The sequence below is a fragment of the Lipotes vexillifer genome, unplaced genomic scaffold, assembly GCF_000442215.2.
Source record: "Lipotes vexillifer unplaced genomic scaffold, Lipotes_vexillifer_v1.1 scaffold13, whole genome shotgun sequence".
Lineage (NCBI taxonomy): Eukaryota > Metazoa > Chordata > Mammalia > Artiodactyla > Lipotidae > Lipotes > Lipotes vexillifer.
The window spans coordinates 760,210-781,778 of record NW_006790761.1 but is presented as its reverse complement, the minus strand read 5'-3'; the positions used below and the strand labels follow the sequence as shown (position 1 = coordinate 781,778).

The 21,569-nt window shown below is 38.0% G+C and overlaps 1 protein-coding gene across 5 annotated transcripts in view; it reads right to left on the bottom strand.

Annotated features, from left to right (window-relative positions):
* Positions 1-21,569, bottom strand: part of STIL (STIL centriolar assembly protein) — a 54,382-nt gene that overhangs the window by 25,031 nt on the left and 7,782 nt on the right. For 3 of the 5 annotated variants that reach the window (XM_007463925.1, XM_007463926.1, XM_007463927.1), the window contains 7 exons: positions 20,865-20,977; positions 20,358-20,545; positions 19,161-19,408; positions 16,519-16,602; positions 14,898-14,984; positions 8,535-8,685; positions 5,947-6,056 (listed from right to left, as the gene is read on the bottom strand). In XM_007463925.1, the coding sequence (XP_007463987.1) occupies positions 5,947-6,056; positions 8,535-8,685; positions 14,898-14,984; positions 16,519-16,602; positions 19,161-19,408; positions 20,358-20,545; positions 20,865-20,977 (981 nt within the window). The remainder of the gene's footprint in view (positions 1-5,946; positions 6,057-8,534; positions 8,686-14,897; positions 14,985-16,518; positions 16,603-19,160; positions 19,409-20,357; positions 20,546-20,864; positions 20,978-21,569) is intronic. The other 2 variants (XM_007463928.1, XM_007463929.1) reach the window with 1 other exon arrangement.

Here is a 21,569-nt window from a genome sequence, read left to right as displayed (position 1 = left end):
CCTCTTCTCCTGATCATAGCAAGTTTAACCCAGTTATTCTTTTATTTTAAATTTTTTTTAATTGAAGTATAGTTGAATTACAATGTTGTTAATTACTGCTGTACATCAAAGTGACTCAGTTATCCATATACACACACACACACACACACACACACACACAGATACATTCTTTTCCATATTCTTTTCCATTATAGTTTATCACAGGATACTGCATGTATTTCCCTGTGCTATACACAGTAGGATCTTGTTGTTTATCCATTCTATATACACCAGTTTGCACTGATAATCCCAAACTCCTAACCCAACCTTCTCCCGCCCCCCTCCCCCTGGCAACAAGAAGTCTGTTCTCTATGTCCCTGATTCCCTTTCTGTTTCACAGATAGGTTCATTTGTGTCATATTTTAGATTCCACATATAAGTGGCATCATACGGTATTTGTCTTTCTCTTTCTGACTTACTTCACTTAGTATGATAATCTCTAGTTGCATCCATAACTCAGTTAATCTTAATGTCATAATAAAGCAATAGTTACTGAGCATTTTCTGATTAACCACTTAGGGGAGTATAGAAATTAATAAGATACAGAGCTTGCCATCAAAAATTTATTATCTGATAAGAGAGATGTATACTCACTGTATTAAACATACTGCATTAAACACTGTGTTAGAAAGAAAAATCAAGTAAGGAATTACATTTTCCTATGTACTTATATCTGTGATGGTAAAAAACTCTGAGACGTTAATTGAAATACCTCCTTCCATTTAGTCAGTTGAAGTTATTGTGTCACAGGTGCCATGTCCCAATAGAACACAGAAAAATTTTAAGTGCTGGTACTGAGTTTCAAAAGCTGAAATTAGAGTTTAAGACTAAAATTTGAAAGAATATATGCATCCAGTTTTTTTCCATCCTAAACTAAATAAAATCTCAATAAGATGAGGTAAGGAAGACAAAAGAAAAGCCAGAAGGAAGCTAAGAGAGCTTAGACATTAATGGAACTCCTAAGAAAGGGTCCTGTCTCCTTAGCAGGAGAACAACAGAAACCCCCAGGTAGATATGGAAGATTTGACAGCAGAATAGACCTTAGTCCCAAACCCTGATAGTCTGTAGAGGCAAACACAGAGTTCTTTCTGTGCCAAGGTGCTGCAATGAAACAATCTCACAAAGCTCTCCTCCCACACCCAAGAAGGACATGGAGAATACAGAATGATATTCCATATGCCTCAGTGCAGCATGGACATGACCCAGAGACCCAGTGACCTGAATACGGTAAGGAGGTCGCAGCAGGATCCTGCACAAACCAACTGCCAAAAACTAGATGCAAATGAAAACACCTCAGGGACTTCCCTGGTGGTGCAGTGGTAAGACTCCACACTCCCAGGGCAGGGGGCCTGGGTTCGATCCCTGGTCAGGGAACTAGATCCCACATATATGCCTCAACTAAGGAGCCAGCAAGCGGCAACTAAAGAGCCCACAAGCCAGAACTAAGGAGTCTGCCTGCTGCAACTAAGATTTGGTGCAACGAAAGAAAGAAAGAAAGAAAAAGAGAGAATGAGAGAGAAAGAAAAGAAAGAAAAGAAAGAAGAAAGAAAGGAAGGAAGGAAGGAAGGAAGAAAGAAAGAAAAACACCTCAGCAGATGGCTGAGTGGTGTGGATGGATGATAATCATGTCACCCCACATCACCAGTAGTGGCAGAGCATTAGTCCCCTCTAAATTACATATAACCTCAGAAGAAACAGGATAAACAGACCTTGAATTAACTGAAATTTGGCTTCTATAACTGAGCAAAATGAATAGGGGCTCAAAATAGAAATTAATTTCAATTACTTTTTTTTTTGGCTGTGGCACCGTGCAGCTTATGGGATCTTACTTCTCCATCCAGGGATCAAACTCAGGCCCCAGCAGTGAAAGCACACTGTCCTAACCACTGGACCGCCAGGGAATTCCCTCAATAACTTTTAAAAAGAAAAAAAGTAGGGGACTTCTCTGGTGGTCGAGTGGTTAAGACTCTGCACTTCCAATGCAGGGGAATCGGACTCGATCCCTGGTTGGGGAACTAAGATCCCACATGCTGCACAAAAAAAAAGAGAAAAGAATAAAAACCAAAAAAGTTACATTTTTGGTACACCTGAGTTTGTGGCAAGGAATTAATATTTGCTACATACTTACTTATGATAAACATATACAAATATACACATAGATACATATAAAATTTCCCAACGCTGAGCAATAAAATCCATTTCTGAGGGACTTCCCTGGCCATCCAGTGGTTAAGAGTCTGTGCTTCCACTATTAAGGGGTGCAGGTTCAATCCCTGGTCAGGGAACTAAGATCCCACATGCTGCGTGGCACAGCCAAAAAAACACAAAAAACAAAAAACAAAAAATATTCATTTCTGAGCTTTTTTAGCACCCAAGACAAAAAGAAAAAACTTAATGTTGTATAATTTTAATACCAGTTATCTAGGTGAGATAAACATTTTATTAAAATTAAAATCTAAAAATAACTGATCCTTGGGGCTTCCCTGGTGGCACAGTGGTTGAGAGTCCACCTGCCGATGCAGGGGACACGGGTTCGTGCCCTGGTCCGGGAAGATCCCACATGCCGCGGAGCGGCTGGGCCCGTGAGCCATGGCCGCTGAACCTGTGTGTCCAGAGCCTGTGCTCCACAACAGGAGAGGCCACAACAGTGAGAGGCCCGTGTACCACACACATACAAAAAAGAGTAAAAATAACTGATCCTTAAAGCTTTGGTCAGAATTGAAAATAAACACGACCAGACTTCCCTGGTGCTGCAATGGTTAAGAATCCACCTGCCAATGCAGGGGACACAGGTTCGAGCCCTGGTCCCAGAAGAGCCCACATGCTGCGGAGCAACTGAGCCTGTGCACCACAACTACTAAGCCTGCGCTCTAGAGCCCAAGAGCCACAACTACTGAAGCCCATGGGCCTAGAGCCTGTGCTCAGCCACAACAGAAGCCACCGCAATGAAGAGCAACCCCCACTCGCTGCAACTAGGGAAAGCCCATGCGCAGCAACGAAGACTCAATGCAGCCAAACATAAATAAGTAAATAAATAAATTTAAAAAAAGAAAATAGACACAGTTTTTCAATAATGTTAAATTCCAAGTGTCCCCTTAATTTGGCTTTTTCTTCCATAAACATTCAATAAAGGCTTGAATAAAACCTTAAACCTTAAGACAATGAAGGTGGTCCTGCAAGTCTATAAGAATATAGTTTTCTGCTGATCTAACCTGCTTCAGGAATAACTTAAGGGCTTCCCTGGTGGCGCAGTGGTTGAGAATCTGCCTGCTAATGCAGGGGACACGGGTTCGAGCCCTGGTCTGGGAGGATCCCACATGCCGCGGAGCAACTAGGCCCATGAGCCACAACTACTGAGCCTGCGCGTCTGGAGCCTGTGCTCCGCAACGAGAGGCCGCGATAGTGAGAGGCCCGCGCACCGCGATGAAGAGTGGCCCCCACTTGCCCCAACTAGAGAAAGCCCTCGCACAGAAACGAAGACCCAACACAGCAAAAATAAATTAATTAATTAATAAACTCCTACCCTCAACATCTTCTTAAAAAAAAAAAGAATAACTTAAAATGCCCAAAGATAGCATATACCTCAGACATCTTTCTAATCCCCAGAATCTGTGAATATGTTAGTGTAAAAGGAAAAAGGGAGTTTGCAGATGTGATTAAGTATCTTGAGATGTGGAGGCTCAATGTATTCACAATGGTCCTTATAAGATGGAGGCAAGATGGTCAGGCAGAGAAGGAGATATTAGGAGGATAGAAGAAGTCAGAGAGAGATTTGAAGATGCTATGCTGCTAGCTTTGAAGATGGAGTAAGACAAGGAATGCAGGTGGCCCTCTAGAAGCTGGAAAAGGGAATATGGATTCACCACTAAAGCTTCCAAAAGGAATGCAGCCCTACCATCACTTTGATTTTAGCCCCAAAGATCCATTTTGGACTCCTGACCCCCAGAACTAGAAGATAATAACTTTGTATTGTTTGAAGTCACTTAAGTTTGTGGTACTTTGTTAGAATAGCAATAGGAAACCAATATGGATATAGTCATAATTCCCATTTTACAGATGGGAGAGTGATGTTTACAACCAAGACTTGAACACATGTATGTCTTATACCATAACCTGAACTCACAACTATTATGTTATGTAGCCTCTATAAATAGTTGGCATAGCTGGCATTTATTTTAAAACTGTATCATAGTTAACTTCCACCTACAGAATCAAGTGTTAAGGACAGATGAATGAATACTATTTAAAAAAGGTCAAGGGGCTTCCCTGCTGGCACAGTGGTTGAGAGTCTGCCTGCTGATGGGGGGGACACGGGTTCGTGCCCTGGTCTGGGAGGATCCCACATGCCACGGAGTGGCTGGGCCCGTGAGCCATGGCCACTGAGCCTGCGTGTCCGGAGCCTGTGCTCCGCAACGGGTGAGACCACAACAGTGAGAGGCCCGCATACCGCAAAAAAAAAAAAAAAAAAAAAAAAAAAGGTCAAGCTAGGGACTTCCCTGGTGGTCCAGTGGTTAAGACTCAGTGCTCCCAATGCAGGGGGCACGGGTCTGATCGCTGTTCAGGGAATTAAGATCTTGCGTGCCAGGCGGCACGGTCAAAAAAAAAAAAAAGGTGAAGCTATTTTCTCAATAATTGCAATAATCTATAATGAACCTTATACCTGCTTGTTTCTCATGCAAGATACCAAACAGTATTAAAGAGGCCCAAAGATAGATTAAGGTTATAATCAAAAAGTTGAGAAAAGGACAAATCAGTTGTAAGTGCAAGTTAAAAATAACAATAGTTTCTGAGCTACAGAATCAAAGAATAAACCAGCATTCCAAAGTAACATTTAAATGAGGTTATTAAATACTTGGCAAATATTAAATTAATGGACCTCTCAAATAATACAGAGAATTCAACACTCCATTACTGAACTATAAATTCCATGAGGAAAGGGATTGGGTCTGCATCTGTTTTTAATGCCACTATATCCCCAGCTCTTAGCACATTATCAGGCACATAGTAAAATAAATGAGAAAGCTGGAATAGGGATATGAAGGGTTAATTTTATGTGTCAACTTGGCTAGGCCACAGTAGCCAGATTTTTGGTTATACATTACTCTAGATGTTTCTGTGAAGGTGTTTTGAAGATGAGATTAACATTTAAATCGGTAGACTCTGAGTAAAGCATATAATCCTCCATAATGTGGGTGGGTCTCATCCAATCAGCTGAATGCCTTAATAGAACAAAGACTGACCTCCCCAAGAGGAGGGAATTCTGCCAGCTGACCACCTTTGGACCCTAACTGCAACTTTTCCCAGGCTGCCAACCTACCCTGCAGATTTTGGCCCTGGCAAGCCTCCCCAACTGCACAAATCAATTCCTTAAAACAAATCTCTCTCTATGTATATATATCCTGTTGCTTCTGTTTCTCTGAAGAACCCTAATACAAAGGGAATATCTACTTTACCATAAAAGGTATATATGGACCCAAAAATTCACAACCATTATTTAGTATTCTCCAAGTGCATTTGCTTTAAAAGTTTTCTTTTTTAGGTAGAGGAGTTATTTTTTATAGTAGTTTATCTGATAGGCCTAGGTTTAATACTACAAGGAAGGGAAGAAGAGAAGGCAAACTAAACAAAAACAGGATGCTTCTTCTTAAACAAGATAATGTCTCGACAAATACTTTTGTTCCCCTATATAATAAATCAACTCAAATGAGAACCATATCAGAGTTGTCACTTCATTAAAATTATCATCCAACTTCTGAGTATGAAGGAATGCATTTAAAGCAAGGATACCTATGGTATAAGATTTACAAATAGTTTCCTCAGAAATATTTAGGGAGTTACTTTAATTACTCACCAAAAAACTAATAAAATTAATTTAAAAAGTACACATGACAATAAAATATCTTTTACCTCTTAATTGAAAGATTCTTGGAAACTTTGTTAAAAAACTCTCTTTCTGCATTCTGGCCTTCAGCACTCAGTTCAAAATAGACTGGGTTTTTGTCAGAAGGTTCAACATTCTGAAATAAAGTACGTCATACTTTGAGATGTGACTTACATAAACACCAGAGAATTCTATTTAGATGACAAGTAGCTCTGAAACACTGGGGGGAAGGCGACTTCTGATTTCTGAAACTATAACCTTTTTAAAAAAAAACATTCTTTCAACTGAGATATAATTGACATATGACATAATACTTTCAGGTGAACAACATAATCATTCACTATTTGAATATACTGTGAAACACACACTACGATAAATCTAGTTAACCATCCATCACCATGCAGAATGATAAATATTTTCTTATAAGAACTTTCAAGGACTTCCCTGGTGGCGCAGTAGTTGGGAATCCGTCTGCCAATGCAGGGGACACGGGTTCGACCCGTGGTCCCGGGGGTATCCCACATGCCGCAGAGCAACTGGGCTCATGCGCCACAGCTACTGAGCCTGTGCTCTGAAGCCCGCGAGCCACAGCTTCTTGGCCCCTGTGCCACAACTGCTGGAGCCCGTGCGCCGGGAGCCTGAGCTCTGCAATGGCAGAGGCCACCACAATGAGAGGCCTGCACACCGCAACGAGGGGTGGCCCCTGCTCGCCGCAACTAGAGAGCCTGCGCACAGCAAAGAATACCCAACGCATCCAAAAAGTAAATAAAATAAATAAACTAAAAAAAAAAGAACTTTCAAAATACAATATAGCATTATTAACTATACTCACCATGCTATATATTACATCCCCATTACTTATTTACTTTATAACTGGAAGTTTGTACCTTTTGACCACCTTTGGCCATTTCGGCCACCCTCAAACCTCCCCCTCTCCCCAACCTCTTGCAAACCACCTATCTGTTCTCTGTGTCTGTGAGTTCAATGAAATGTTTTTTTTTTGTTGTTTAAATACTGCACATATAAGTCACATATGGTATTTGTCTTTCTCTGTTTTATTTATTTCACTTAGCACAATGCCCTCAAGGTCCATCTATGTTGTCACAAATGGCAGGATTTCCTTCCTTTTTTTTACAGCTGAATATTTTCCCATTATATTACTATAATATGATATAATGTAATATAATATAAGATAAATTACATTTTCTTTATCCATTCACCCAGCCATGGACACTTAGGTTGCTTTAATATCTTGGCTATTGTAAATAATGCTGCAATTAACATGGTGGTACACATATCTTTTTGAATTAATGTTCTTGTTTCCTTTGGATAAATACCCAGAAGTGGAATTGCTGAATCATATGGTTCTATTTTTATGCAACCTTTTTAAAAAACTATCCGTCTCCCTACTATATAAATGAAAGTAAAAACCTAATTATCTTTACTATGTAACTTACTCAATAACCAGGGATTCAGTTAAAATAGTAACTTTAAACTGAGCACACAATCTGAAGAATAAAATGAGTGAACGATGTATGTCTCTAAAATGGAAATAGACCTCATTTAAGATGATTATGTTTATAATTAAAATACAAAAACTTGATTCATGAATCAATACAATCTATAAATGAAATTAAAGGCACAAAATAAGATCTGAGTGGTAACACATGGTTATTTAGGGATAGTCAAATTTTTTAAAAATTTTATTTATTTATTTTTGGCTGCGTTGGGTCCTCGTTGCTGTGCGTGGGCTTTCGCTAGTTGCAGCGAGCGGGGGCTACTCGTTGCAGTGCACGGGCTTCTCATTGCGATGGCTTCTCTTGTTGTGGAGCATGGGCTCTAGTCACGTGGGCTCAGTAGTTGTGGCTCACGGTGTCTAGAGCACAGGCTCAGTAGTTGTGGCACACGGGCTTAGTTGCTCCGCAGCATGTGCGATCTTCTGGGACCAGGGCTTGAACCCGTGTCCCCTGCATTGGCAAGTGGATTCTTAACCAATGAGCCACCAGGGAAGCCCGGGATAGTCAATATTTTTGTAAAAAAATAAAAGAATTATTGTTTATTTTTGGCCTTAGAATATTTTTACATAATGACATGGTTTCAAAGATCTATTTTTTCTGCGACCATCACCTAAATGTATTGGGTTGGCCAAAAAGTTCTTTCAGGTTTTTCCATAAGATCTTACAGAAAAACCCGAACGAATATTTTTGCCAGTCATATTAATCTATTCTGATTCCTAGGGTTATATATTATAGACACTGACTTTTAAGTATGAGAAACCATTTGTTATACCCATACATTTAAAAATTAACACTCAGGACAAAGAAAACACTAAGATCACAAATTAAGTCTCAAAATCATAAAATGATACAACACATACATTAAATTCTTGATATAGTCTTCAAAGGTTTTAGGAAAACATGGGAAAGTTACTCTGTAGATAACGTTTGATCCTGCATTAGAATTTGGTTCTGGAGGTATGGCCTAAAATTTACAAAACAAAATTAACCATAAATGAATAAAGTTAATATTTAGTAAGACTGATTATAAATAAAGCTTAATAATTTGAGTACAACCCTGAATAGTCATAAGTGTGCTAGGAAATCAAATCACTTACTTTGAAAAGATGTAATGTTTCCTTACTAGTTAGTAGCTGGAATCGAAGGTCAGGTAATCTGCCATCACAAGGGAGGCATTCATAAAACTCAGGATCCTTATGTGTCACAGAATAGAGAACTATAATGAAATTTCCAGATTCTGAAAAAACCCTGGATAAAAAAATGCCATTTAATTAAAATTTACTGAGAATAACAAGAGTACACTCAAAGAATTCTATGTGAGTCTCTCAATCTAGTTAATAGACTAAGTAAACAGTCCAATGTTTGGAAGAAAACTGAGGGGCAAATTTATGCTTACTTTTCCCTGACCAGGGATCGAACCCATGCTCCCTTTAATGGAAGCGTGGAGCCTAACCACTAGACCACCAGGGAATTCCCTATGCTTACTTTTTAATGTTACTAATTTTTAATTTTTAAAATACATTTATTATGGAATATATATTCCTTGTAAATACTTTAAACAAAAACAGGAATGTATAAAATAGAAAATGAAAACCATCCCATTCCACTCTCTAGTTTACAGTATTTACTTCCAGAATTTTCCCCTAGGCATATGCAAACATTTTATACAATTTAACAAAAACAAGGTACTGTACACACTATTTGCATTTGTTCCTTTTTTTTTTTTTGAGGGAAAAGAGAAATAACATTTAATTAAAAGCACACAACATGATTACTAGTGTATTTCTAAACCACATATTCAATAGGTCTATGATATAGTTTTTTTTTAAATTATTTTTTATTGGAGTATAGTTGCTTTACAATGTTGTGTTAGTTTCTGCTGTACAGCAGAGTGAATCAGTTATACGTATACATATATCCCCTCTTTTTTAGATTTCCTACCCATTTAGGTCACCACAAAGCACTGAGTAGAATTCCCTGTACTCTACAGTAGGTTCTCATTAGTTATCTATTTTATACATAGTAGTGTATACATGTCGATCCCAATCTCCCAATTCATCCCACCCTCTCCTTCCCCCCTTGGTATCTTTAAGTTTGTTCTCTACAACTGTGTCTCTATTTCTGCTTTGCGAATAAGTTCATCTGTACCATTTTTCTAGATTCCACATATAAGTGATATTATACAATATTTGTTTTTCTCTTTCTGACTTACTTCACTCTGTATGACAGTTTCCAGGTCCATCCACATCTCTGCAAATGGCACTATTTTGTTCCTTTTTATGGCTGAGTAATAGTCCATTGTATATATGTACCACTTCTTCTTTATCCATTCATCTGTCGATGGACATTTAGGTTGCTTCCACGTCCTGGCTATTGTAAATACTGCTGCAATGAACACTGGGGTGTATGTATCTTTTTGAATTATGATTTTCTTCAGGTATATGCCCAGGAATGGGATTGCTGGGGCGTATGGTAGTTCTATTTTTAGTTTTTTAAGGAACCTCCATACTGTTCTCCATAGTGGCTCTACCAATTTACATTCCCACCAATAGTGTAGGAGGGTTCCCTTTTCTCCACACCGTCTCCAGCATTTAATGCTTGTAGATTTTTTGATGATGGCCATTCTGACTGGTGTGAGGTGATACCTCATGGTAGTTGTGATTTGCATTTCTCTAATAATTAGTGATGTTGAGCATCTTTTCATGTGCCTTCTGGCCATCTGTATGTCTTCTTTGGAGAGATGTCTATTTAGGTCTTCTGCCCATTTTCTGATTGTTTGGGATTGTTTTGTTATTAAGCTGCATGAGCTGTTTGTATATTTTGCAGATTAATCCCTTGTCAGCTGCTTCATTTGCAAATATTTTCTCCCATTCTGAGGGTTGTCTTTTCATATTGTTTATGGTTTCCTTTGCTGTGCAAAAGCTTTAAAGTTTCATTAGGTCCCATTTGTTTATTTTTGTTTTTATTTTCATCACTCTAGCAGGTGGGTCAAAAAAGATCTTGAAAAAAAAAAATCTTGCTGTGATTTATGTCAAGGAGTGTTCTGCTTATGTTTTTTCCTCTAACAGTTTAATAGTGTCCGTCCTTACACTTAGGTCTTTAATCCATTTTGAGTTTGTTTTTGTATATGGTGTTAGGGAGTGTTCTAATTTCATTCCTTTACATGTAGCTGTCCAGTTTTCCCAGCACAACTTATTGAAAAGACTGGCTTTTTTCCATTATATATTCTTGCCTTCTTTGTCACAGATTAGGTGACCATAGGTGAATGGGTTTATCTCTGGGCTTTCTATCCTGTTCCATTGATCTATATTTCTGTTTTTGTGCCAGACCATACTGTCTTGATTACTGTAGCTTTGTAGTATAGTCTGAAGTCAGGGAGCCTGATTTCTCCAGCTGTTTTTCTTTCTCAAGATTGCCTTGGCTATTCGGGGTCTTTTGTGTTTCCATACCAATTGTACAACTTTTTGTTCTAATTCTGTGAAAAATGCCATTGGTAATCTGATAGGGATTGTACTGAATCTGTAGATTGCTGTGGGTAGTATAGCCATCTTCACAATATTGATTCTTCCAGTCCAAGAACATGGTATATATCTCTCCATCTGTTTCATCTTTGATTTCTTTCATCAGCATCTTACAGTTTTCTGAGTACAGGTTTTTTACCTCCTTAGGTAGGTTAATTCCTAGGTATTTTATTCTTTTTGTTGCAATGGTAAATGGGATTGTTTCCTTAATTGCATTTTCTATTTATTATTTGACAATCTTGGATTTCTTTCCATGTCACTGTTCTATATTATACCTTAGACCTCCTTATTCTTTTTTAGTGACTATCCAGTATTACAATTTATAGATGTGCTATTATTGATTCACCTAGACTTCTAAAAGTGGATATTTAAATTATTCACAATATTTCACTACTATAAACACTGATAAAATGAACATTCATTTTATTATTTACTACATGACTCAACAAATATCTGTAAAGTAATCAAGAGTCCTTAAAATACACACCAAAACCCACTATTTAAAAATACTTTTAGGGCTTCCCTGGTGGTGCAGTGGTTGAGAGTCCGCCTGCCGATGCAGGGGACACGGGTTCGTGCCCCGGTCTGGGAAGATTCCACATGCCGCCGAGCGGCTAGGCCCGTGAGCCATGGCCGCTGAGCCTGCGCGTCCGGAGCCTGTGCTCCGCAACAGGAGAGGCCACAACAGTGAGAGGCCTGCGAACCCCAAAAAACGTTTAGTAGTTGTCTCTACTTTGTAAAATGTTGAATGAAAGATAATTTGGGGATAGATTACACTATTAACAAAACAAAGCAGTGAGGGTTTAGGAGGCAGAATGCCTCTTCTGCTCAATTCCTCTCTCTAGGGTCAGACAAGACCACTGATCAGAATGCTGTAAAGTACTAACCTAAGCTATGCCAAGCAGTGCTGATGCCTCCCTGGTTAAAGGCTGGCAGTAATTAAAGAGTCCAGGTATCAAAGAAATTCCCTAACGCTTCAATATTAACAGAGAGAGCTTCAAAACTAACTTCACCAAGCATTTACTATCAACAAATAATTAAAGCAAGACCAGTCACTGATAATAAAACTTAATATTACTAATACGTTAAAATGAATATTTAATTTCTCTTTTATTGCAAATAAAACTAACTATGTTATATAATTAAAATAAAATGTAAAAAGTAGAACTGTAGCTTCTGGAGAAAAAACAAAAGAGATTTTCATTTCAATAAAAATCCTTTCTAAGCAAAACAGAAAAAAAAAAGATGGATAAATCGGACTTTAAAAAAAGTCTGGGGGCTTCCCTGGTGGTGCAGCAGTTGAGAGTCTGCCTGCTAATGCAGGGGACACGGGTTCGAGCCCTGGTCTGGGAAGGTCCCACATGCCGCGGAGCGACTGGGCCCGTGAGCCACAACTACTGAGCCTATGCGTCTGGAGCTTGTGCTCTGCAATGGGAGAGGCCGCGATAGTGAGAGGCCCGCGCACTGCGATGAAGAGTGGCTGCCGCTTGCCACAACTAGAGAAAGCACTCGCACAGAAACGAAGACCCAACACAGCAAAAATAAATTAATTAATTAATACACATGTATTCACACAAACACAATGGGATATTGGCTTAGAATGTATTGAACATATAATAATTAAAAAAAAAAAGTCTGGGAAAAAATATTAACCAAAGTGAAATGAAATGACAATCTGGGGGAAATAAATTTTTGCCACATATCTATACCAATACAAATACATATACGTATGTACACACGCACATTTTTATAACATATTTATATACACATATATAAAATCTTTGCAGCATATAACACATATATTTTAAGAAATATATACTTTACATATTATATAAATATATATATACAGAGAGTGAAAAAGAAAAAGAGAGCTCTTACAAAGCAATGTGAAAAAGATACACAACCCAACAGAATAATGGCAAGAGACATGATTAGGAGGTTCCCAGAGATGAGATTATAAAACATCAGATTTGCAAAGATCAAAAGTCTAATAATGGGGGCATCCCTGGTGGCGCAGTGGTTAAGGGTCCGCCTGCCAGTGCAGGGGGCAAGGGTTCGATCCCTGGTCCAGGGAGATCCCACATGCCATGGAGCAACTAAGCCTGTGCGCCACAATTACTAAGCCTGCACTCTAGAGCCTGTGAGCCACAACTACTGAGCTCACACGCCACAACTACTGAAGCCTGCGCACCTAGAGCCCGTGCTCTGCAATAAGAGAAGCCACTGCAATGAGAAGCCTGCACATCGCAATGAAGAGTAGCCCTGGCTCCCCGCAACTAGAGGAAGCCCACGCCCCAACAAAGACCCAACGCAGCCAGAAAAAAAAAAAAAGTCTAATAATGGCCTTCCAGTTACTTCTTTGAGGTCTTGTTGTTTTTCCCTTCCCTCACTCCTCTCCAGCCAGGCTACTTCCTTGCTGTTCCTTGAAGATGCAAGGTGATCTTTCACCCACAGCTTTGTACCCATCATCCTGTGATACTGCCCCAGACAGCCACATGGCTTACTCCCCCATCTCAAGTCTTTGCCTGCCTGACTGCCCTATTTAAAACTGCAACCCTACCTGCCACTACCATAGACACAACATCCACCTCCCCTGCTTATTTTTCTCCACAGCACTTATCACCTTGTAAAATACTATTTATTTTACTTACTTTTTCTGTTTACTGCCTATCTCTGAAGGGTCTTTATTTTGTTTACTGTTTATTGCCAATATCATGAATAGTGCTTGGTACATAGTATGTGCTCAACAAATACTTGTTCCACAGTGTTAGTGAGGGGATGGAGAAAACAGTCACTCTCAAACACTGTTGGAAAGATTATAAACTGATAGTCTTTGAAGCACAAATTGGCAATATCTACCAAAATTTAAAATTATATACTATTTGACCCAGAAAACCACTTTTAGGAATTTATTCCACAAATATACTAGTATATACACACAAAGATGTATATACAAAGCTGTCCGCAAGCAAAAGGAGTAGTTTTTAAAATATAGTATATATTATTTACTATTCAGTTGTAAAATATGTGTATTAAATCTGTATGTGCCAAGATTTAGTAATGATTTCCAAGGTATAATGATATAAAGAAAAAAGCAACAGAGAAAAGGTAGAACGGTTTGATCCCATTTGTGATTTAACTTTTACAGACCAGGGAAGGGTGTTATTTGTCTATGCACTGGTATTTCAAGAAGGAAGCACAAGATACTCCTTTAACAGTGATTGTCTCTGGGGATAGGGTCTGGGGAAATGCGGTGGAAGAGACATTTTTATTATGTATCTTTATATGTATCTGATTTATTGCCATGTACTTATACTGCCTTTTCATTAAAGTTTTTTTTAAAAAGTGTATTATAGCCACCAAAACAGACAGAAACAGACTCTGGAATTTTCATTTAATAGACGAAGAAAGTAAGAGGCAAATAATGGTAACATGTACAAAATAACAAAATTAAATGAGGAGTTGAGGAGTTGAAGCATTAGTTCCAATGCTTGTGCTTTAGTTCCAAGAACATTAAACTTCATCCCAAGTGTTTCTTAAGGTACTATCAGTAGCACAGGGTAACAATAAAACACTTGAAACAAATTCAAACTCATTTTCAGTCACTTCCATGAAAATTAATCTTTTTTATAAAATAGGATGCTAGAGTAGATGATCCCTAGGGTTTTTTTTCCACTCATAAAAAGTATGTCTTTTGTGTTACAGTACTGTCATTAGGCAAGTGAATTCCTTCATACTTCCAAGTATAGCACAATGTCACCTTTTTTGTCTGGTTTTATTCCCATTTAATATAATGTTTGACTTCCTTAGTGTGCCTGTTCTTCTGGTTTCTAAGTATTATAAAAGGTTAAGGCATTGCATGAACTTTAAATAACACCAGTAAAACATGAATGGAGGTAAAGATCAAAATAAAACCCTACAGAAAAAAATATCACTTACCTTTCTTGAATAGAAGAACTGAACAAGTATCGCAAGCAGCAAGCCCACACCTGAGGACTATAGATATGTATAATTCCAGACAGCCAGCTAAAACAAAAAATAGAAATTAAAAACTATAGTCATTTTACAAATTAGTACTTAACATCCTTTAGATTATGTTTTTCTCAAGGTAATGTGGCAGAAATTCTTGGCATTCATCAGGAACAGATTAAAGGGCTCATAAATAAGAAATCTATGAACATTAAACCATGCTGATAATTAAGAGGGAGACTATAGATATACATATAACCACAGACAGATTCAGAGACAGAGCACTACTTTCTGTCCTCTTCCACTGAAATGATGGTAAAACTGTGGGAAAGAAAATGGTTAACAATAGAGGTGAAAGCAGAAATCAATTAGAATCAATTAGCCTGCACTAGAAAGAATAGGCTGAATTAGGGGAGAAAGAAGTTAGCAGCCTAAAACCATAGAGTTATTGAGAGGATTTAAGTCTATAATTATACAGGTAGGCTGAAAAACGGAAAACTCTTTATTTAAAAATTTTTTTTTATTATTTTCTTAAGTATTTATTTATTTATTTTGGCTGCACTGGCTCTTAGTTGCAGCATGCAAACTCTTAGTTGTGGCATGCATGCAGAATCTAGCTTCCGGACCAGGGATTGAACCCCGCCCCCTGCATTGGGAGCACGGGGTCTTACCCACTGGACCGCCAGGGAAGTCTCAGAAAACTCTTAATAGATATTCACTTAACAGCAATAACACACAGCCACTACCAGGACCAGAGCAAAAAGACTGTAAGGAGATTTCGTGGTCCACAGAACATTTCTGTACTCTCATTTTTTGTCTGCACGTACCATTCCCACATATGGGCTTCCCTCCCAGTCAATCCTCTTTTCTATTATCTATACACTTAAAGGTCCAGCTCAAGTTTGCCTTCTCTAAGCAAACGTCCCCTATCATCTCTCTTGCAAACAGTAATAGTGCTCACTGTCTAAATTGTTTATTTCATAGTAAATCATATACTTTCTTATTATTTATCTTTCTATGTGGGAATATTTGAATATTTTATCACCTCACCTTTAATTATTAATTCCTTGAGGAGCTTTAAATCCCAACACAGTATGAAACATAATACTATTTATAGGGTAAGCACTCAACAAATACTGAATTAGTGTAAATTTCTGACTGAATAATTTATCTAAATGTCATTAACCACCAACTCAAAAAGAGATCGCCATAAACACAAAAGAGAATTTCTGCAAAATTGCCTGGCAGTGAATTTTAAAGTGTTATCCTGAGTCCTGAGTTCTTCAAGATGCCTTAAGGACAGGGGTAGTGAATAAGGTTAAAGAAACAGGGCTCTAAGGCTTCAACTTCAACCAGAAGAATTCAGCTTTGTTTTATATACTGGAATTCTTCCTAAGATTGGACAAAAATCTTGTTTTAACTGATTCAGCTGTTAAAATAAGAAAGCTTAAAGCATCATTAGCATTTATGGTTTTATAAGGTGATCCAAATATTAATGACATATTCATAGTACAAATGATTCACATGCTTATAATATACATTTGAATACATATATGGCTGAAAAGGTTTTCATAAGTAATGCAATACTTACATTCCCACTAATGGGAGAGAATAAATCTTGGGATCAGATTCCAGCAAAAGTAACAATTTGCGTGTCTCATCCATGGTAAGATATCTAAACAGAAGATATTCTTGTAAAAACAATTGGAAATATGCACTTTTACCTAAAAGAGATAATCTGAGTGCTAAAGAACTATATTTTAGGCAGAGGAGAGGATTCAAATGAATAATTTCTCTTACATACACATGCACACAAAGAAAGCAGTTCAAAGTGTAGAAAAAGATTCTAGTAATTATGAGGATGACATGGAAGAGATTTAATATCTTAAAATTTCTATGTATTAAAATGGTCATTGAAGATTACATACCGTTTGAAAAAGTTTGCTCTAAAAGTATCAACTTTTTTTAATCAAAAGTATTAAAATCAAGGCTAACAAGTGCAGAACCAAATAGGTTTCCCTGGGAGAAATGAATTTCCTGTTGCTGGAAGTATTCAAGCATGCAAGTGACTTGACAAGATTGCAACAGATGTGACTTCTCACTGAAGGAGGCTGAATTAGGTGAGGGATATTCAATCTGCCATGTACTATATTCCTCCAACCGCTATAAAAGAATTTTGCAACCATCATGAGAGAACCCCAAAGCTCACTTTTCCCTAAAAGGACATTATACTACATTTATACTTTGTTAATATAATATACTTATTACTGACAATAAGTTTTAAGAATTTGATAAGTACAGTACAACTGTCAAGAGTTCACTGTTATGGCTTTAAAACACAAAAGTAAAAACAATGCCATTTGTGATATAAAGTCTTAATAGTATCACTGAGGATACATTTTATTGCTATAATAACCCTAAAACAAAAAGATGATGAATTTATCAAGCCATGTGACAATATGATTAAGCCTGAGTTGGCACGAGATATATGTATCAACAATGACCCTTACACCTGCTTTGAGAGTTCTTCTGCCTTGACAACCTGATAAACCAGCTTAGGCTTTCCATGATTTTCCCAGGCAATTTGGACACACCTTCCTGCTTTCCCTGCACTATATACAAAACCCTATTACGTTTATCCACATCGTGTTTACATGATAATATACTTAGTGGACAGTAAGTACGTTTTTTTAATATATTTAATGCCAGTGTATAACACAATACTATTCCACAATGGATCCTAATAAATATTAGGGTAAACAAGTGAATGTGGTCAAAGAAGAAGGCAAATGTCATAAATTAAATAATTCTAGGTAGAAAGGGGCAAGAGGAATAGGTGATTAGATAGAATACTGAACATCCTGGGTTACTACTGGCATGCCAAGGGGTCACAAAGGAATAATTCAAAGAAAGGTAAATTCATGCTTCACTAGATGGACTCAGGTACTAAGGAAAATAAATTAATTTTTTGGTTAATTTTAACACAAATTTCTATGTACCAACTGAGAAGTATTTTATTACTCCAAGATAATTAAGTGTTCAATTTAATTCAAACACTTTTTAATCACTATCACCTTTGACCATTCCATGATTTTGGAATATAGCAACGCTTTTTCTTTTGTGCCACCCCAACCAGAAAGGTGCTCTGATCAGCATGTGGGAACTTTCTTGCTGTTCCAGGGACCCTCTGAAAAGAAAATCCTTTTTCTTATCCTCTTTTGAAGAGGCATATTTGGTAGACAAGACTTGAAGTTGAGTTTACTTTGCCAAACATTTCGAGCTCTAGAGACCTAACAGGAACTAGGGTGGAGTCAGTGGGAAAGGAAGCCAGAAGTGAACTGCTTAGACTTTAAAGCAGTTGGTGCTTACATTGTCTGACTTAGCTCAGTAGACAATGGATAAAGAAAGTGGATGAGGATTCAGGGAAGCAGCCCTGCTGAGGATCAGAAAGCAAGCAATTTGGCTTACATTTCCTAAGAAACTAAGAGTGTTAATAGGAAGCTAGAGAGGATGCTGCTTCAGCTATGTCAGGAAACTCCACCCTCAAGTGGTTGACAATTTGGTAAGCAAGAGTATCATACATTATAATTTAATAATCTCCTTTATCTGCAGTGCTCATTATTCACAATTAAAACTGCATATTAAAAGCCTTCCCTGGTGGTGCAGTGGTTGAGAATCTGCCCACCAATGCAAGGGACACAGGTTCAAGCTCTGGCCCAGGAAGATCCCACATGCCGTGGAGCAACTAAGCCCGTGCACCACAACTACTGAGCCTGAGCTCTAGAGCCTGCAAGCCACAACTACTGAGCCCACGTGCCACAACTACTGAAGCCTGCGTGCCTGGAGCCCACGCTCCGCAACAAGAAGCCACGACAATGAGAAGCCCGCATACCGCAATGAAGAGTAGCCCCCGCTCACCGCAACTAGAGAAAGCCCATGCACAGCAATGAAGACCCAACACAGCCAATAAATAAATAAATAAATAAATAAATAAATAATTTAAAAACCCCTGCATATTATAAATAATTCTCCAGTCTCCATTAGGCTCATTATCAGAAAACTATACTCAGCAAAAATTAACAATTTTTTCACCTTCCTTGGTTATTTATCTAGCTGCCACAGATCTCAGGCATATAAACTGACCAAACAATTATTTCATATTATGTGAATAACATGATAATATACTAATGTGACGAATATTTAAAATTTTGGATGAATAGGTCTTTTACTTACCCATATTTATAGGTACCTTGAACTTGAGAAATATTCAGATTACTGCTCAAGTTTCTTGCCAGAGCTGTTGGAATAATGGGGATGGGCTTCACAGGTGTGCATTTAAAGGTATTTGCTAGAGTTACTGCTGCCCAATCCAAGTCAAAATCCACAGTGTCCAAACTCTCGCTGGAAGTGATATGAGCTCTTAGGGAAAGCAGTTTACCACAATCCAAGGAATCTTTGCTACACACATGATGCTGCAGAGCCTGAGGAATCAATATTATACAATTATTTTAAAGCTTTGAAAGTTGTCCTTATCTCTGAAGGTTTTGTTTCATATATCTTACATTAATAAAATTAAACAATTTCTGACTTGCAACATTTCAATTCTCTTATTTCTTCCATGTGACCAAAGGGTTACGTGAATAATTATGTTAAAGCAAAAAAGATTTATATACCAAGCTCCATCACATATTTCCAACCTATATGTCCCAGCAGCATTTTAAACTCTTACTGGAGAATGTCGCTTTCAATAAATATTTATTACGTGGGTAAAAATGGACATAAATTAACTTTGACTCAGTCTCAGAGAATCTAAGGTCCATTCCTCTCCGATTCTTTTCTATTTCTCCAAATTGTCAAGTTAGTTCTTCCTCTGTAGTTGCTCATGCAGACTGTGCCCTTTCTGGTCTTACTGCCACCACTCTGCTATAGGCTAATACACCCCCCTCTAATACACACCTGACTACTGCAATGGCCTAACTATTCTGACTTCAGTCAGCCCTCCCTATCACATTAACCATCCCTGATTTAACAGTATTTCCTCTTTTCAGAAATTTTCAATGAAAAACATGGCCCATTAGACAAAGTTCAAATTCCATAGCCTGGCAGACAAGGCTCTCTATGATCTAAACAACCTAATACTCAAGTCTGACTGCCCACAAATCCAGCAAAAATCTCCACCCTCAATGTTACCCTGAGCACATGTTGCACTTTGCTATCTTGGTCATGTTGCTTCCTCTTCTGGAATGCTACCCATATTACCTACCTAGGATTTCTGTTCTCAGAAACCATATCTAATTGCATTTTAGGTCAACATCATTTAGTCAGAAATTAAATGAATACCTATTAAATATGGGTTTATTAAAATTTAACAGTACACATAGTTTGATTCTTGTGTTGGATAAGGAATAATCACATATCAACAAATCTCACCTTAAAAGCTGAATTGAAGTCATCTGCATTGTGCACTATTATTTCTCTTGAGCAAAGTCCTTGAGTATGAATTTTGCATGGGATCACAAAGTCCCCAGGAAGAGACGCAGTAGGGGTTCTTTCTAAGCATTCAGGTACCTCTCGACCAGGATCAAAACGATCTATTGTCAATGTCACACTTTCTTCATCTGAAGAACAAAAATAGCAGTTATTATATAGCACGCCAATTATGAAATGTGAAATTAACCAAGCAAGCCTAGATTACAGGAAAGTATTTTGTTCATACTAAGAGTACATTAAACTTTCATTTTAAAAAAATGGCTTACATATATATTTATCCACCTGACCAAACTGTAAAGTCTATGATGAGTAGTGTCAACTTTTACTCATCTTCATAACGTTGGTATACAGTAAAGAAAATTAGCCAAAGTACATTACAGTAATTGACTGAAACAGTAAACATAAAATCTATTATACTCATAAAAATAATTTTTCAAAGTATATTACCTTCATCTACTGTGAGAGAACCAAGTAAAAAGCATGGCAAGTTTTCTTTATTCTGCTTAGCATGACGACAAGCAAGTCGGATGGTCTTTTCAGTTACCACAAGCTTTGGATTTCTGAAAAATAACAAAAGTCTTTTACGAATGTGGTGGATCTGACAGCCTAAAAAACCTTCCTGCCATGAAATGTTGCCTAAGATATAATACAAATCTTTTAAAATGTACGGAAAGATCACTGTTGGGAAATCCTAGGGTCAAAGGCAGTGGGTAAGGAGGGCTACCTGGAAAGCAGAATTGCAATAAGCAGACACTGAAGTTATAGTTGTTTTCCAGGCACTCATAAAATTCTTAATTTTATGAATTTTAGGATCAAGAACCTATGAGGCCTCCTGTTTTTGTAAACAAAGTTTGACTGAAATAGTCACATCCATTTGTTTACATATGATCTATGGACTTCAGATACTAGCATTACTGAATACAGAATATAAATACAATTCACATGTTTAAAGAAATATAAGAGGGGCTTCCCTGGTGGCGCAGTGGTTGAGAGTCCGCCTGCTGATGCAGGGGACACGGGTTCGTGCCCTGGTCTGGGAGGATCCCACATGCCGCAGAGCGGCTGGGCCCGTGAGCCATGGCCGCTGGGCCTGCGCGTCCGGAGCCTGTGCTCCGCAAATGGGAGAGGCCACAACAGCGAGAGGCCCGCGTA